Source organism: Tupaia chinensis, unplaced genomic scaffold (assembly GCF_000334495.1).
Source record: "Tupaia chinensis unplaced genomic scaffold, TupChi_1.0 Scaffold143574_1, whole genome shotgun sequence".
Taxonomy (NCBI): Eukaryota; Metazoa; Chordata; class Mammalia; order Scandentia; family Tupaiidae; genus Tupaia; species Tupaia belangeri.
Window position 1 is genome coordinate 1,706,155 of NW_006203419.1, and position 19,446 is coordinate 1,725,600.

Here is a 19,446-nt window from a genome sequence, read left to right on the forward strand (position 1 = left end):
CCAAGTCCAGGACCCGAACCATGGTCAGCCATGTGGGAGTCCGATGCCTCAACCACTATACCACCTGCCGGCCTCAAAAACCAAAAGATTTTTAAAGTTGTATATATTAGATCTCTCAAAAATCCTTCTCTTGCCCTTGGCTGCTTGGGTATATTAAATATTAAAGGGAGAAGTCTGCTGGGTTTGCCTTTAATCGTTTTTCCCTTTCCAGATAAGAACACATGGAGTATATTACACACCCAGGGAGCCCTTGTGCAAGGGGGCTATGGCCACAGCAGTGTCTATGACCACAAGACCAGGGCTCTTTATGTTCATGGTGGCTACAAGGCTTTCAGTGCCAATAAATATCGGCTTGCAGATGATCTTTACAGATATGATGTGGACACCCAGATGTGGTGCGTGCTTTTTCTTGGGCTTTTACTTTAAGGTGTAAAAACCTTTAGAAGCAATTATTGGAAAAATATTATATTTCTGTATCCAGGCCTGCCAGATAATTCTGTTTAGTTTTGTACATAGAAATATTAGGGCATAAGCAGAGTAATAAAGTAGTTAATACTTATTTTGTTGTATCCTTTAATTCTATAGCAGGTTGTTTAGAAAATACTTGGCATTCTTAAATAACTTAAAATTTTCGTACACTGAGCACTACTGTAAAATTTTAGTTCTTCATAATTATAAGGAATAAATTACATAGCTGAGTTTGGGCACTCTTTTGCAAGTAAGTAGAATATATCCATTTTATAACATTTTCATGCTGGCCAGAGTGCTTTTTTGGGGGTCAGTTACTGGCATCACTCCATGAAATCACCAGACAAAATGTTCTTATACCTAATTGATAGAGCTGTCCTCATTCTAAACCATATGTCAGCTTGTAAAAGGCAGACTAGTGTTAATATATGCTAGGACAATTTGAGTTACACAATAATGTAACTATAAAGCAGTGAGTTCTTTTTTCCTCACATTTGACAACATGTGTAATACCATCTTACATTGTCTGTAATAAAAGTCATCATTTTCAATGGCTGTGTAATATTCTATCCTGGTATCTATCTTTTACCATTTTATTGCATTGCGCATAAACTTCTATTTCACGTGATTTGTACCTAGAAACTTGAATTATAGACCCATAGGTTATAAAAATTTTAAGGCTCTTAATATATTTTGCCAAAATAGGGTTACAAATTTACATATTTATTGTTGAGAAAGTTACTTATACGTAAGGAAGTTTGGAAGTGTTTGGGTCTGAAGTTAATGAATTGGTTATGTTTGCATTAGCAGATAGATAAATATTCTTTAGAAACTAACCTTGTATTTATTATTTTTAAATAAACTCAAAAGGACCATTCTTAAGGACAGCCGATTTTTCCGTTACTTGCACACAGCTGTGATAGTGAGTGGAAACATGCTGGTGTTCGGAGGAAACACGCACAACGACACCTCCATGAGCCATGGCGCCAAGTGCTTCTCCTCAGATTTCATGGCTTATGACATCGGTGAGTCTCCCAAAGCCATTTTAAGGCTTTTTGTTTTTAAGAATCATTTTTGTTTACAAAAGACATTTAAGAAGAAGCTGAAAATAATACCAGTTCAAAATGGTCATTTGAAAGAAGTTTGAATGGTATTTTTAACATCCATTTGACTAATAATCCATATCTGTTAAAAAGTGTTAGTTGTACATTAAATTCTTTTTGAATCCACTCCTGTTAATTGCTTGAATGTTAATTTCTGAGTCTGAGTTGAGGTACCTGGCTTCTTCTTTGTTACAGATGCCTTACATTTGTTATGTAGTTTTAACCATCAAGCATTATGTTAACATGATTAAGGTATTATCTTTATTTCATTTCTTAGAAAACTGGTTTTACACATGTATTGTGTGGTAATATACTTGGCCAGGAGAGGGCAGTGTTTGTTCATACAAAACAAATATCAGATGTTAACTTGTATAACTGTCAGATGTTTATTTGAAAAAAAAATTCTTATTTTTTTATTGTGGCAAAATACACATAACACTATCACTATCTCCTTTTTTTTTTAAATAATTTTTTTTTTTTACTTTACCTTAGCTTCTTTAAGTATCATAGTGGAAATATGTGTGTGTGTACACACACACAAACATATATATTTGTAATGTTATGCATCTGTTACCATCCATCTTCGTAACTCTCTTTATCCTGTAAAACTAACTGAAGCTCTGAAGCTCTTAATTAAACAGTAACTTGTCGTGTCATGTCCTCTTCTCCCCAACCCCCGAAAACCACCATTCTGCTGTCTGTCTCCATGATTTTGACTTAAGTCAAATGTTCTTTTTCAGAGAGGTTTTTGCTATAGGGTGCATGCACTTGCCAGAAAGCCAGAGAGAGACAGAGAGACAGAAAGTGAGAAATCACACCCCAGGGGAGATAGATGGCCATACCATAATCCCTTCTCCGCCATTGTCCTCTCGGGATCTTGGGCACGAATGCACACACACCTGATGTGAGTTTAAGCCACTGGGTCTGGGACTTGCACCATGGTCGACTACATGGGAGTTCAGTGACATAGCCATTAAGCCAACTGCTGGTCCCCAAATGTTCATTTTTAACAGACATTTATGTGCCACCCACTGAGCTTGTACACTGGGGATGGTAAGATAGATAAGCGATAGTTTAGCCCTTAACTTGAAAGTGGAGGAGGCAGAGAAATGAGTAGATGACATAGTTGCAATTTGGGCTGATTGTTGCTGAAAGGAATATATTAGAACACTTCTGAGAGCTTCTTAAGTCGGGGGTGGGGTGGAGGGCAAGGGTAAACCTCCTTGAGGAGGGTCACCCCAGCTGGGTCCAGGGAATGCTGGCAGTCAGCTTGGTGATGTGAGGCAGGATCTCCCAGGCAGAGGACCCCCATGTGCAGAGACAGAGAGGCAGAAAGAGAGCATGGCACATGTTTATTTTGGCACCACCAACAGCAGGGTAGGCAGGAAGGACTGCAAGTGAAGCTAGGGTGCTAAGGCAGCCCTCACACTGTTTAGGTCTTGAGAAGCCTGGCGTGTCTTGCTCGGGAGTTTAGGCTTTTTGAAGAGTCTTCAAGAGGAGGGATGTCATCTTTGTGTGTTAGGAAGATTTCATTAGTGGTGGTGTGGTGAGAGGTTGAGGGGGGGCAATACAGTACTAGGATACTATTGCTGAAGTCCAGATGAGGATTTAAGCCAAGGTTGTGGGAGCAGTGAGAATAAAGAGAAGGATTTGTTAACTACCAGGAACTTGAGAATTGTTCAGGCAGTGATTCTTGTTTTCTAGAAGGTACATGTAATTGCCAGAGCGAGAGAGAAAGCACCCTCCAGTGGGATGTGGCCATGCTGCAATCCTTTTTCCTTCATTCATCTTTCCCTTTGGGATTTTGCACACGTGTGCACATGTACCTGTCCTGTTTCTCAAGCCTCTGGGGCCAAGATTCAAACTGCTGATCCTGAACTGCTAAGCTGTGAGGCCAGCCCTGCCCAGTTAGTGTTTTGAGGTTTTGAGAGAGGTAGTGTCTTTACTCCCGAGTATGTGATGTAGGCCATGGCAGTTGGTACCTTTGGCTACAGTTGGGAGTAGAACTAGAGGAACAGCATCTGAGAGGAAGAGGGTGAAGTAAGGTTGGGGGTAGATGTCTGTGGTACAGAGTAATGCAGAAAGCCAGCAGGAAGTCCTCAGAGGGGTGTAATGCAGGGCACACGTCGTAAAGGGTAAGCAACAAGCCTAAGTCTGGGTGGAGAGAGAAATAGGAAAAAGAATGGAGCCCATGAAAGCATATCAGAGAAGCAGGTGGAAATCGAGGCCAGCATAGTAAGTTAAATAAGAACTGGCGGGACCTTGAGATTTAGCAATGAAGAAATCGTTTATTATCCTCTAGTCAAAGAGGGTTTGTATCACAGGAGGCTGAGAAATAAGGTAAGGTGAGGTGTATGCACTACAGTGACGATTTGAGGGCTGGGATAAGAAGAGAAAGGTTCTCTGTCACGCAGTGTGGCTTTTGGGAAGGAAGCAAGGTTGGGGAGGCAGGAAGCCAGGGGAGTTTTGCATGTGAGGGAGACTGTGGTCAAGGCTAGGTAGGAAAAGAAAGAGAAAGCTCTTGTTGCCAAGGTTGAAGAAAGGTCTGGATCAAGTGGAAGAACTTTTAAGTGAGTGTCACAGAGTAAGATGGTGAGGTGCAGTTCAGTAACACCAGCTGGTATTTGGCCCAGAAGAGCAGTTACTAGTATAGGTCCATTTTACCTGGGTAAAGGGAAATTAGCAGATCCAAGAGATCTAGGAATGGACTTCTTTTTTCTTCTTCGTGGTTTTTGTTTTGTTTTGTTTTGTTTGTTTGTTTTTCCAGAGAGAGAGAGAGAGATTTTTGCTATAGAACATGTGTGCTCGTCGGAGAGACAGAAAGTGAGAAATCATCCCCCAGGGGAGATGGCCACGCTGCAATCCCTTGTCTTCCATTCTCCTCTCGGGATTTTAGGTACACATGTACCTACACCCAGTGTGAGTTTAAAGCTGCTGGGTCCGGGACTCGAACCACAGTCGACTACATGGTAGTCCAGTAATGTAACCATATGACATCTGGTGGTCCCTATTTTTATCTTTTTATAGAGGTTTTTGCCCTAGGGTGGATGCACTTGCTGGGGAGAGAGACAGAGACAGTCGGAGGGAAAGTGAGAAATCACCCCCCAGTGGTGATGGCCATGCCACAATCCCTTCTCCTCCATTCTCCTCCCAGGATCTTGAGCATGCACGCACACGTATCCAGTATAAGCCAGCAGGTCTGGGACTTGAACCACAGTGGACCATGTGGGAGTCCAACAACGTAACCGCTATCTCATCTCTGGCCCCAGAATGGACTGCTAAAGAATTAGATAAAGTTTTGATTTTTATAATTTTTAAAAGAATTATTTATTTATTATTATTATTATTTTTTAATTTGCTACAGGTCACGTGCCCTCAGCAGAGAGCGACAGAGGGAAAGTGAGAAAGCAGAGCGCCAAATCCAGGACTCAGATGCGATCAGCCATATGGGAATCTAGCACCTCAACCACCACATTACTGCTGGCCCCAATTTTTATAAATTTTAATTATCCACCTACTTTTTAGTTACTAAATTTGGGCAGATTAGTGTAGAGAAGAGTAGAAAATAATTATGGCACCTGCATGTTTTTTATTCCATAAGCTTACAGTATGTACATTGATTTACATTAAAAAATATTTTGCAGGTGACATTACTAGGCAGTAGGGAGAGTGGCGGATGGCATGGGCATTTGCTTGTTACAACTGCGAGGTGGCCCAGCTGGTCCTGCTTTTCTTCTCTGCTGTAGCCGCTGCTTTACCCTAGATATCACGATGTGACTGAGAGACATGAGGGGAATGTTTATGAGGTTGAGTTAGTTACAGTCCTCTGAAAAAATGTCACTTCCTGTTGATATGCATGGCAGTCCCTTCTGAAATGTGTTTGTCTTGTTCCTAGCTTGTGACCGCTGGTCGGTGCTTCCCAGACCTGATCTCCACCATGACGTCAACAGATTTGGCCATTCAGCAGTTTTATACAACAGGTAACTAGAGACGTGCTGGCTCCTTTTCTGTTGTGTTTAAAATGGAAATGGAGTGTTTGGTGTTGAGTGCATGGGACAACCAAAGTTATGTGCATGTTACTGTCTGACACCGCCTGCTTGTTTGTGGTACTTAGGTTGTTGAGTTTCTAGCAGTTGTACCAGAGTGGCAAGGAGAGGTTTGAAAAAAAGGAAAGAGGACATTTTGCATAGGGAACAGGGAATGGACACAGAAGTCAGGAGATTAAGAAACTTAGTGTAAATTGGATCTAAAGTTTGTACTGCATTCCATTCCATTGCTCAAAAGTGCCCAGCCCAAACTCCCAGAACACTTTACAGATCTGCCATGGAGAAGTCTCCGTCAAATAAGGAAGATTCAGAGTGGCCATTCTTTCTACCTGTTCCCTATAGTATGTTCAAAGATCTGTAAGCAATTAATCAGACTAATCACAGTTTCAATTTTTCTCATTTTGTTTCTGCTATTATTCCTGTTTTCTTCTTCCCCTTGTACAGTTCTAAGCCATATAATCCCTAAAGCTGAGTGGAAGCTATTACAATATTAATAATATGTTGATATTAACAAAGTAATGAATTTTCCGTTAAAACATTGTTAGAGTTTAGCCGTATTCAGAGAAGTGGGCAGTTTACATAAAACGTAGCTTACCCATGAATCAAACTTGGGAATGGCTTGGCTGAATTATAATGTTTTTTTCCTTCTTCTCCTTCTTTTTTTAATTTCGCCAGAGTGCATGTGTGCTGCCAGAGAGACAGACAGAACTGGGGGTAGGGGGTGAGAAAGCGTCCGCCATGGGAAATGGTTATGACAGAGTTTCTTTTCCACTTCTCCCTTCTTTCAAGATTTTAGGTGCACATGTCCCAGTGTGTTTATCAAGCCACAGGATCTAGGACTCGAGCCACATAGTCAGCCGCGTGAGATTTAGCTCACTTAACCACCAAGCCATGGGCTAACCCTATTCTTTTTTTTTTTTTTTTTTAAGTATATTGTGCGTGCGTGTGTAGAGGATCATGCCACATCCTCCCCCTGCCACCCTTCCAGCCAGCCAGGGTCATTGCCATGTCCACGGGCACACCCTATGTGCTCAGATCAATCTGGGATCCCCATATGGCTCCAGCATTGTGCCGCTGTGCCCTACCACCTGTGCCACTGCAGCAGAGCCTATTAATATTATTCTTTAGTAATTCCAGTGCTATGTTCAAGTCCTGACACCAATTTATGTGGATGGGGCAGGGTTGGAAAGGGCAGAGAATGAAAAGGGAGGTGGTGGTTTTGGTTTAACTTTACGAAATGATTTGCTGAGAGAGGAACTTGGATTCACATCATTTCTTTGAGTTTTGATTCAATCCACAGCATTCGATCAGCTGTGCATTACTTAGTTGTTGTCATGGTTTTGAGGGAAGCATGAAGGAGGAGAGGAGGGGACCATGAGGCACTGTAAATTCAGGAGGTGCAGCTCTGTGGTCCAGTATGTGGTCCAGGATTGCCAAGGACACCAACTGTAGCAACACCCCACTGACTCTAACCTGCTTACTATGATACTGAGACAGCCAAAGCAAAGTTAAAAATGAAACCTGGTTTTTGCTTTTTGGCTATTGAAACGTGCATTTTTCAGATATAGTAATGACTCCTTAGAGTCATTAAAAAATCTTTATGCTTTAGTTAGTCCTCTATTAATTTGAAGAATATGGAGGCAAAGCAAGAATGAATTATTTGATATGTGGATTAGTATTGAATCTCCTGGCAGATCATGGGATCTTGAAGTTGAAAGAGAACCTTGAAACTATTGCTCCAAATTCCCACTCAGTGTAGGCATCCTCTTTAAATTTATTTGGGGTTTGAACAAGGAAGATAACACTTTCTACATGTCCAAGAATGGAAAACTCACGAAGGAAGTTCCTTTCTTTTCTGAAGACACCTTGCTAGCAAGTTCTCCTTAGAGAAGAGTCCATTTCTCTATCTTAGGCCTATCAGTCTCATTTCTAGTCTTAAATCTTTGTAAAAGAAGCAAAGATCTTCTGTCACATGAGGTTCCTGCAGATATTTCAGAGCAATGTCTGGCACCTGTTTACATAGCCCCAGCTTCATGCTTCAGATTCTGGGCTGGCACAGGGGTGGTAGGGTTGAGGATGTCCCAGTGAATGAGGCACAGAGATTTCATGATTGCGGTGGACATGGTCCTGTGTGCTCTGTGGGACACTGGATCATTGTTGGCTAGCCTTGGCCTCCACAATAGCATTTAAAGGATATTTTTCTTGAACTGTTACTATTGCTTTTGTTTTGAATATGTGTGGTTCTGTATATATGGCCCCATAGCAGCTTTATTGAGGTAAAATCAATATGCTGTACACAGTAAGCCATGCAGTTTTATGGTATGTAATTTGATAAATGGTGATACAGTTTGTATACACTTGGGAAATCATCACCACAGTCAAGACAACAGATCCATTACTCACAAAAATTTCCTAGTGTCTTTGTTAAAAAATGTATCATCTATATTCTTGAAGGATATTTGTCTATAGTTTTCTTTTTGTGTGATGTCTTTGGCTAATAGTGGACTCATGAATGAGTTGAGAGCTATTCCTCTTTTTCCGAAGAGTTTGTGAAGGATTAGTATTACTACTTCTTTCAGTGTTTGATAGAATTCATCTAATCTTCTTTGTGGGAAGATTTTGAATAGCTGATTCAGTCTCTAATAATAGATCTGTCCTAATTTAATTTTTTTCTAATTTAGGTATTTTTGCTATACACACACACACACACACACACACACGAACACACACATACACATATATGTTTATATATAAGTATATATATGTTTATATATAAGTTTATATATATATATTTGTGGGCCATGCCACAGTCCCTTCTCCATTTTCCTCCTGGAATCTCCAGCATGTATGCACACACACCAGGCGTGATTTTCAAGCCACTGGGTCCGGGACCCAAACCGTAGTAAGCCATGTGGGAGTCCAGCAACATAACCACTACTCCATCTGCTGGCCCTTTGAGATATTTTTAAAATTGAGGTAAAATGTCACACAAAATTTGCTATTTTAACCACGTTTAAGTGTATAGTTCAGTGGTGGTAATTCCATAGCATTGTTGTTCACCCATCACCACTATTCATCTCCAGTACTTTTCTCATCTTCCAAAATGGAAACTCTATGCCCATTGAACACTAACTTCCCATTCCCCTTTTGCTTGCCCTTGACAATGACCATTCTGCTTTTTGCGTCATGGAGTTGACTACCGTAGGTGCCTCATAGGAGTGACATCGTACAGCATTTGCCCTATTATAACTGGCTGCTCTCACTTAGCGTAACGTCACCAAGATTCATCCACAGTGTGGATATATCAGAATTTCCTTCCTTTTTAGGGCTGAATAATATTCCTGTGTGTGTGTTGCGTACATACGCACATTCTCACATTTTGTTTGACCGCATATCCATTGACTGACACTTGGGTTGTTTCTGCCTTTTGAATTGCTGTTGATGTATATTTAAGTTTGCTATTTATTTTTCCCATCAGCTCAAATCTGCTGTCGAGTCCTTCTAGTGTGCTTTTCACTTCACTTATTTTATTTCCAACTAATTTTTTTGTAATTCTTGTCTCTTTATTTCTACTTAGTTATTTTTTTATAGTTTATGCCTCTTTGTTGCTATTCTCTGTTGGTTATTGATGTCATGCTCTCATTTAGTTCTTTCATCATTGTTTCCTATAGTTCTTTGAATTTATTTATTTATTTGGAGACGTTTTTACTATAGGGCATATGCACTTGCCAGAAAGACAGAGAGACAGAAAGCGAGAAATCACCCCCTAGGAGGGATGGCCCTGCCTCAGTCCCTTCTCCTCTTGGGATCTTGGGCGTGCACGCATACACACGTGCCCGGTGTGATTTAAGGCACTGGGTCCAGGATTTGAACTGTGGTCAACTACATGGGAGTCCATTGCCATAGCCATTATGCCAGCTACTAGTCCCACTTTGAATATATTTATAATAGCTGCCTTGAAGTCCTTTTATCCTGAGTCTAACATTTGGCCTCCCAGAGATAGCTTTTTTATTTTTTAAGTTTATTTTATTTATTTCTTTCATAAAGAGACTGAGACCTTGAAGGACTTTTGTCCTGAGTCTAACATTTGGCCTCCCAGAGATAGCTTTTTTATTTTTTAAGTTTATTTTATTTATTTCTTTCATAAAGAGAAAGAGACCTTGAAGTCCTTTTGTCCTGAGTCTAACATTTGGCCTCCCAGAGATAGTTTTTTTTATTTTTTAAGTTTATTTTATTTATTTCTTTCATAAAGAGACTGAGAGAGATAGGGACTGAGCGAGATAGACAGAGGCACTCCCCACCAGGGTCTTCACATTGCAGTTCTGCCCCCAGCCTGAACCAGGCAGGATAATGGTCACACATGTGTGCACCTGGCATATACAGTCTCTGTACTCTGACCTGACATGAACCTGGAACCTGTCCATGTGGGTTTACTCTCACGGAGCATTATGTCATGCCCATGTCACCACACTAACTCAGAGATAATTTTTATTAACTTTGGTTTCCTCTATATAAGTCACACATTTTTTTGCTTCTTTGCATATCTTGTAATACTTTGTTGTAAACTAAACTTTTTTTTTTTTTTTTTTTTTTTTTTTTAGGCCATTGGACCTTTCCAGGAGGAAACAGCATGTGCACTCTCCAGAGAGAAACAGAGAGACAAAGAAAAGGAAAGTGAGAAATCACCACCCAGGGGGATGGTCACACCTCATTCCCTTTTCCTCTATTCTCCTCTCAGGCATTTGGGCATGGACACACACATGCTGACATGGTTTTCAAGCAGTCAGGTCCGGGACTTGAACTGTGGCATCACCCATGTGGGATCTAGTATCTTAACCACCTTGCCACTTACTGACCTGAAAACTAAACATTTTAAATAATATGTTTTAATAAATTTAGATTCTGATTCCCCCATCATCACCACAGGGGGCTTTGATTGTTGTTTGTTTAGTGCCTTGCCTGCTGTAATTCTGTGGTAGATCTTTCTCCCTTGAAATATGCCACTGATGATTTTTCTGTTAGGGCTTCTTTTAATTTATTATAGTGAATGTATATACATGAGAAAAAAAGAGAAAGAGCAGTACCGTCAACAGGGTCTTGCAGTACTGCAGTTCTCTTTCCTGGCCCTTTAACTCATCAGGAGACCATGCAGGCATGTTTTCAAGCCACTCTGGGATCTGAACCCACAGTCAGCCATGTGGCTTCCAGCGTTGTACTTCAGGTTGTTATGAACTGTGCCACCAGGCTGTGCCAGTTTTTTCTTGTTTTTAGTTCTAAACCTGACTTCCTGTGGAGGGTCCCTAGGTCAGTGTAGCTTAGCATTCACTTAGTAATTAGTGGCGTTGCTTGAACACTTAACCCTGAAGATTCTACTCTTTGCTGATTGATCTACATGTGGGGAATGTATTCAAATAGAATGTTCACAGGTTTGCTCTTGCCTTTATTTTCTGTGACTTTAAGGCCTCACATTCAGCCAGTTATAAGTAGATAGCTAGGGTCTTTACTTTTCTTTGGGGGGGGGAGGTTTTTGCTATATAGGGTGTGTGCGCTCACCAGACAGACAGAGAGAGACATAGAGATAGAAAGCGAGAAATCACCCCCCCGGGGGGATGACCACGCCGCAATCCCTTCTCCTCCATTCTCCTCTCGGGATCTTGGGCTCGCACGCACACGCACCTGGCATGAGTTTTAAGCCATTGGGTCTGGAAGGTGAACCGCAGTCGACTACATGGGAGTCCAGCGACATAGCCATTACACTAACTGCTGGTCCCAGGGCCCTTTCCATTATCTTGTGAACACTCTGAAAGCCTTTGTGAGTGAACACACAGCTTTCCAGACCAACAGAGATGTGAAATCTTGTTTAGGCACACTATGGTCATCATATTTCTGAAGGAGAATCTGGCTCAATTTAAATACCCTAAAACTTTGGCCATTGGACCAGCAGTTAGCATAATGGTTATGTCACTCACCTCCCATGTAGTTGACCGCGGTTCGAGTCCCAGACCCGGTGACTTAAACTCACCCTGTGCGCGTGTGTCTGCGTGCTCAAGATCCCTGGAGGAGAGTGGAGGAGAAGGGATTGTGGCGTGGCCATCCCCCCTGGGGGATGATTTCTCACTTTCTATCTCTCTCTTTCTAGCCAGTGCATGCTCCCTATAGCAAAAACCTCTTCAAAAAAAAAAAAAACAGCTTTGACCGTGAGGGGTCAGTAGGTGGTATAATGGTAAAGGCGCTGGACTCCCATGTGGTTGATCGCTGTTTGAGTCCCAGACCTGGTGGCTTGTAACTTACACTGAGCATGTGTCCATATGTGCCCCAAATCCCAAGAGGAGATGGACAAGAAGGGATGATGGTGTGGCCATTCCCACAGGGGCATGATTTCTTGATTTCTGTCTTTGTCTCTCCAGTGAGCATGCACTCCTTATTGCAAAAATCTCTCATAAAAAAAAAATTTAAAAAAACCTTGACCCTAGGCCGTAGGAGTACTCTCACTTCCCTGACCAGCCAACAAAAAGATACATAACAAGGACCTAGCAAGATACTAAGAGATGAAGTCCGAAGAGGTAGACTGAGTTACTTCATCCTGAGAGTTTGCTCATCTGACTGAAGCAGCTGAGAGGTGGAACTAAGCTTCTGGCAGATTCTCCAGGCTGAAGGACCAGCCTTTCTGAGTGGATGAGTCACTGATTGGGATTTTTTCTTTCCTTTTCTTTTTCTTTGAGACAGATAATATAGATGGTCATATAAAGATTCTCATTCTCCCAGACTAAAACAAAATTAAACTGAGGAGTTAACGTATAAGAGATAATAGACCCATTTGTATTATTAGTACTAGAATTTAACGTAATCCTTAAAATAGAAGAATTTAAGTAAAATACAGACAAGTCATGTACTACACTTTCCCCACCCCCAAGAGTTAAAGCTTTTATTGAAATTTGAAACATGTCCAGAAGTAGAGGTAGTAGCACAATGAAACCCCATGTACCCATTGCTCAGCTTGAGTTAACTGTCAACTAATGGCTACCCTAGACCATTCCAGATTACTTGGAAGCAACTCTCCAGCAGAATGGAATTTTATCAGTGAGTACATCAGTTTGCAGTAGTCTTCCCTTTTTCACGGAGGACTCCCAGTGGGCGCATGCGCTCACCAGACAGACAGAGAGAGACAGAGACAGAAAGCGAGAAATCACCCCCCAGGGGGGATGGCCACGCTGCAATCCCTTCTCCTCCATTCTCCTCTCGGGATCTTGGGCACGCACGCACGTACACGCACCCGGCATGAATTTTAAGCCACTGGGTCCGGGACGTGAACCATGGTCGACTACGTGGGAGTCCAGCGACATAGCCATTACGCTAACTGATACATGTTTTGGGCAGGATGAAATGGGACTGCTCGAGATTTCACAATGGCATATAATTTTAAAACTTACTGTTTATTTCTGGAATTTTTCATTTGACATTTTCTGGCTCTTGTTGCCCATAGGTAACTGAAACTACAGAAAGCAAAACCATATATAAGAGACTACTTACTGTGCAGTTAATTTTTATTATTCACAGTAATTATGTTCTGAAAAGTCATTGCAAACACTGAAGTAGCAAATATTGAATCACTACTCCTAAGGGAAATACAGGGTTACTGTTTCTGTAAGTCTCTCATCATAACATTTTTATCAACCAGTCAGTAGTAACCTTGTTTCAGGTGTTTTTATTTAAACTTTGTTTCTATTTAAAGACACCTCAAACATTGTTGATTCCTTAATATTGAGCTTCCCCTTAGTAGTACTTGAACTCATCTCTGAACAAAGCTTATATAACATACAACCTCAAGAAGTATTTTCCTACAGTAGTATTTACTAAGCAAAAGTCTTTTTAATTTATATGATTAAATTTTTCTGTTTGTTTTCTATCTTTTAATGTTTAAGTCATAGGAATTTTTTTTTGTATTCTCAGGTGACAGATGTTTACCCATCTTTTTCTTCTAGTACTTTTGTCATTTTTTGTTTGTTTGTTTTTGTTTTTTGTTTTTTTTTGTTTGTTTGTTTGTTTTGCAGGTGGTTCTCTCATTTTTTAAAAAAAAAATTATCCTGGTATATAGAGTGATAAATGGACTCAGTTTTCTTTCCATATGTTTAGTTGTCTTGATGCCATTTACTGAAAAGCTCATCTTTTTCCCATTAATTTAACTGTGTCAAATTTCCAGAAGCACATTTTATCTATTTCTGATTTATCTTTGTACTCATGTACTCATGGTACATCTTTGAGTACAGAGGCTTTAGCTGTACTTTAAAAATTGTGTGTATGTGTATGTCTTTTGCTAGAGCACACATGCATACAAAAGAGGAAACAAGAGAAAAAACATCACCTCTCTCCTGTCGTCAGTGGGGCTTGGTCACACTGCAATCCTTTTTTCTCCATTTCTCCATTCTCTGAGAATCCTGGGCATGCCTAGTGTGTTTTTTAAGCCACCAGGGCAGGATTTATTGTGGTGGTCCACGTGGGATCTTGTTCTCTGCACAGTGCTTAACCACTATGCTATGGGGCTAGCCCTAAGTTTGTACATTTTAGTTTTTAATATTTAAAACATAGAGATCCAGAGGGACCAGCAGATGGCATAATAGCTACGTTGCTGGACTCCCATGTAGTCGACTGTGGTTTGAGTCCTGGACCCGGTGGCTTAAACTCACACCGGGCACGTGTGCGTGCCTGCTCAAGATCCCAAGAGGAGAAAGGAGAAGGGATTGCAGCATGGCCATTCCCCCACCCCCACCCCCGGGAGGGGGTGACATCTCACTTTCTGTCTCTCTATCTCTGTCTTTCTGGCACGTACATGTGCCCTATGCAAAAACCTCTCTAAAAACAAACAAACAAACAAACAAAAACATAGCGATCCAGAATAACTTAAAATTTAAAAGGTAACCTGACCTCAAATATTCCAGGGACTCATGATTAAAAATCACTAAGCTATCCAGAGAACTTTTTAATTTAGTAGCTGTGAAGTATAGGTGTCTTATCAGAACTCTTCCAAATGGTCAGAGGCTGGAAAGAAAGGGTGGAATTTGAGAGAGAAGGGAATAAGAATGCTTTTGAGATCTTGAGAAATAATTTCTTAGAGGACTTTTAATATGTAAGATTTGTCTGACCATCACCTGTAAAAAGTATGGCACATGTTTATTACCTAAATGCTTAGTAAAGTCCTCTCTCCCCTGTTTTTCTCTTAGCACCATGTATGTATTTGGTGGTTTCAACAGTCTCCTCCTCAGTGATGTCCTCGTATTCACCTCAGAGCAGTGCGAAGCGCACCGGAGCGAAGCTGCTTGTTCAGCAGCGGGACCTGGTGTCCGGTGTGTGTGGGACACGGGATTGTCTCAGTGCATCCCCTGGGAGTCAGCAACTGACGAGCAAGAAGAAAAGTTAAAATCAGAATGTTTCTCCAAAAGAAGTATGTTTTTTCTCTACTTAGAATTTAATTAGAGGTCTCGTTTTATTTGCTTTGTGAGGGAATTTGGCATATGTTCAGTTTTTATGTTCATCTTACTTTCCAAAAGCATATGTTCGTCTTATTTTCCAGAAGTAATAACTAGTGCAAAGCCATTTTGGGACGTTCGAGGGTTGATGTAAACATGAATGAGAACGTGCCACATGGCTCCTCAAAGCTGTCTGCTGATAACGAAACCTTCTTGGCATTACACGGGCTTTGCATACCGGCCCTAGAGCCTGGCTACTGTTGGTCTGAAGCAGTGCAATCCATTAAACCTTTACTTTGTAGTGGAAATGTTCTAGATCTTCACTGTCTCAAAATAGGTAGCTGCTAGCCAGTGGGACTATCAAACACTTGGAATGTGCTAAGTGTGACTGAGGAACTGAAATGTTTATTTTGTTTCATTTGAATTAAAAACCACATGTGGCTAGTGTTCACTATATTGGATTACACAAGTCTAACAGTGAGGATGAGAGGATCAACCCTGGGAAGCCATGTTGGAGTGAACTGTTAGGGTGAATGGTGGTAGAGTCACTGCACTTCATGTGAAGTATCCTTTGTCAGCTCCTTTAGCTCGAGACAGCAGTGTCTTGCTAAGACAGATAGTTGCTGAGGATGAACAGTGATCCCTGCTTCTTGAAACCGTCCCTCATGATATCCAAGCTGGGCTTTTTTTTCCACTTTTTTATTTAGCTTTTTGACTTTTACTCTGACAGAGAGCACAGTATACTATGATAAAATAATGTAAGAAAAACATCCTTTAAGAATAAGAAGGATATCTTTGCAAAACAATCACTTAATTGATACTTATTTGTATCAGTTAATTTCAAATATGTCTACTGAATTTCTTAACTAGTAGAGTCTATGTTGTAGTTACCATGAGAGTCATGGTGGATAGCAGCAGCTTTCACTTTCTGGGATGCTCTAAATTAAGCCATTCAGGAACAGACATCCCCAGTAAAGCCTGTAGGTAACCTCCAGGGTCATTTGTGGACTGATAAGGGTACTGGAAAACCGAGATGACCAAGAACATGGTAAAATTAGTCCTCTTAAGAAGGACAAAATCAGCAACATAGTTATTTTTATTTACATTTAAAAAGTTAAAATTGAATGTGTAAGTTTATAGAAATAATACTGAATTGCCTTAAGTCCTTCAGTGTGAACCCATTTGTTGTCATCTCATCTTAGATGTCAGCTCCCTGTTTCATTCTACTTTCTGTGTGGGCCCAGTCCTTGGGAGGCAGAGCAACTGAAAGAGCAGACTACTGGGGTCTTTGTGAGTGCGGGCCCTGCTTTTTGCTGTTTGTGAAGTCCCCCGTGTGCTATGTCCATGAGATGGTTCAACAGATGAGGCAACATGCTTGTGTATCTTCTCATTTCTAGGGTCAGTAGGAGATATATCAGGTCTGTAGTCACCCAGAAGTTCTCAAACTTGTACTCTTCTTCTTTTTAAAATTTTTGCTGTAGGGTGTTTGCACTCCCCAGAGAGAGATGAGGATGAAGGGGCAGTGAGAAAATACATCCCAGGGCCTGGCCATACCACAGTCCCTTCTTCATTCTTCTCTTGGGATTTGGGGCATTCACACACATATGCCCAAAATATTTTTCTTTCTTTTTTTCTTTGTTTGTTTTTTTTTTTTGAGAGGATTTTGCTATAGGGCGCGTGTGCTCACCAGAAAGAGAGAGACAGAGACAGAAAGTAAGAAATCCCCCCCCAGGGGGGATGGCCACGCTGTAATCCCTTCTCCTCCATTCTTCTCTTGGGATTTGGGGCATTCACACACATATGCCCAAAATATTTTTCTTTCTTTTTTTCTTTGTTTGTTTTTTTTTTTTGAGAGGATTTTGCTATAGGGCGCGTGTGCTCACCAGAAAGAGAGAGACAGAGACAGAAAGTAAGAAATCCCCCCCCAGGGGGGATGGCCACGCTGTAATCCCTTCTCCTCCATTCTTCTCTTGGGATTTGGGGCATTCACACACATATGCCCAAAATATTTTTCTTTCTTTTTTTCTTTGTTTGTTTTTTTTTTTTGAGAGGATTTTGCTATAGGGCGCGTGTGCTCACCAGAAAGAGAGAGACAGAGACAGAAAGTAAGAAATCCCCCCCCAGGGGGGATGGCCACGCTGTAATCCCTTCTCCTCCATTCTTCTCTTGGGATTTGGGGCATTCACACACATATGCCCAAAATATTTTTCTTTCTTTTTTTCTTTGTTTGTTTTTTTTTTTTGAGAGGATTTTGCTATAGGGCGCGTGTGCTCACCAGAAAGAGAGAGACAGAGACAGAAAGTAAGAAATCCCCCCCCAGGGGGGATGGCCACGCTGTAATCCCTTCTCCTCCATTCTTCTCTTGGGATTTGGGGCATTCACACACATATGCCCAAAATATTTTTCTTTCTTTTTTTCTTTGTTTGTTTTTTTTTTTTGAGAGGATTTTGCTATAGGGCGCGTGTGCTCACCAGAAAGAGAGAGACAGAGACAGAAAGTAAGAAATCCCCCCCCAGGGGGGATGGCCACGCTGTAATCCCTTCTCCTCCATTCTTCTCTTGGGATTTGGGGCACTCACACACATATGCCCAAAATATTTTTCTTTCTTTTTTTCTTTGTTTGTTTTTTTTTTTTGAGAGGATTTTGCTATAGGGCGCGTGTGCTCACCAGAAAGAGAGAGACAGAGACAGAAAGTAAGAAATCACCCCCCAGGGGGGATGGCCACGCTGTAATCCCTTCTCCTCCATTCTCCTCTTGGGATCTTGGGCACGCACGCACACGCGCCCGGTGTGAGTTTAAGCCACTGGGTCCGGGATGCGAACCACGGTCGGCTACATGGGAGTCCAGCAACATAGCCATTACGCTAACTGCTGGTCCCTTTCTTTCTTTTTTTAAAGAATTATTCATTTTATTTATCATTATTGTTATTTTTAAAATATGCTACAGAACACATGCACTCATCTGAGAGAGAGAGAGATATGAAGCAAACCTCCAAGTCCAGGACTCGAACCGCAGTTAGCCATGTGGTAATCCAGCACCTCAGTCACCCTGCTACCTGCTGGTCCTACCCCAATGTACTTTTCAAGCCACCGAGTCTGGTACTCGAACCACACAATTAGCCATGTGGGATCCAGCTGTCTTAACCACTGTGCCACTGGCCCTGCACTCTTTTTTTTTTTTTTTAAGAGGTTTTTGCCTTAGGGTGTGTGTACTCGCTGGAGAGAAAACCAGAGACAGTGAGAGGGAAAGTGAGAAATCACCCCCGAGGGCGATGGCTGTTCTGCAGTCCCTTCTTCATTCTCCTCCCAGGATCTTGAGCACACACATACACATGCCCAGCTTGATTTTCAAGCCACTGGGTCCAGGACTTGAACTGCGGTTGGTCATATGGGAGTCCAGTGACATAACTACTATGCCATCTACTGGCCCCTGGCACTCCACTCTTAAATTACTTATATATGTGTGCAAAATGCAGTTCAGTTTAGTGCTGTCTGTGGAATTCTATGGTGCTGCCTATTTCCTTTGCCCAGACTAGGTTGTGTTTATAACTAGAACAGCTTGGTCTCCTTTACTTTGTTTGGTTCCTGAGCAACTTCTAGTGTTCGTTCTATTGCTGGTGGGTTTTTTCCCCCACCTTCAGAAGAAAAGTATTCAAGGAACCAGATTTTATTTTCATTATATTTTATAATTGTGGTTAAGTGAATCTATCTTTGTTTTTCACTTTCTTTGTACTTTTTTTTCTTAAAACAGTGTTCCTTCAGATTGTCTGTTTCTAAATCCTATTTTTAACCTGAACATTCCAATATATTTTCTTGCCAATTTCACTCTTCATTTTGCTTCCCATTGTTAACATGTTTTTTTTTTCCTTTTTACTTCAATCTCAGATGGTGCTAAATTGAGATTGTCACAATTGATAAGTTTTTCTTCTCTTCATAGCCCTTGACCATGACAGATGTGACCAGCACACGGATTGTTACAGCTGCACAGCCAACACCAATGACTGCCACTGGTGCAATGACCATTGTGTTCCTATGAACCACAGCTGCACGGAGGGCCAGGTCAGGGGCTGTTTCTCAAGGATTTGAGAGGATGGAAAAATTCTAAGTGGGCTTAACTGTAGGTTATAATGTATACGATATAAATTTAAAAAATAACAGAAGGTAGATTTGGATTTTTTCATTGTTCACATTTTCTCTTAGGATGGGATGCTCTCTATATCCTTATTCTGCGGTCCCACTAGCCACAGGGACTCATGTTTGGTAATTTAGAAGAAGGTAGGGCTCTTATCTGAGGACTGTTGTCCCTGGGCATGGCTGTGGCTAAGTACTTGGTTTGAGATTTGTAATGATGAGCTCTCTCTGCCTG

General features: G+C 41.3%; 1 protein-coding gene across 1 annotated transcript in view; it reads left to right on the forward strand.

Moving 5' to 3' along the window:
* ATRN (attractin) overlaps positions 1-19,446 on the forward strand; it is a 122,843-nt gene that overhangs the window by 20,618 nt on the left and 82,779 nt on the right. The window contains exons 8-12 of the mRNA XM_027766461.1: positions 212-395; positions 1,339-1,493; positions 5,467-5,551; positions 14,836-15,056; positions 19,018-19,139. Of these exons, the coding sequence (XP_027622262.1) occupies positions 212-395; positions 1,339-1,493; positions 5,467-5,551; positions 14,836-15,056; positions 19,018-19,139 (767 nt within the window). The remainder of the gene's footprint in view (positions 1-211; positions 396-1,338; positions 1,494-5,466; positions 5,552-14,835; positions 15,057-19,017; positions 19,140-19,446) is intronic.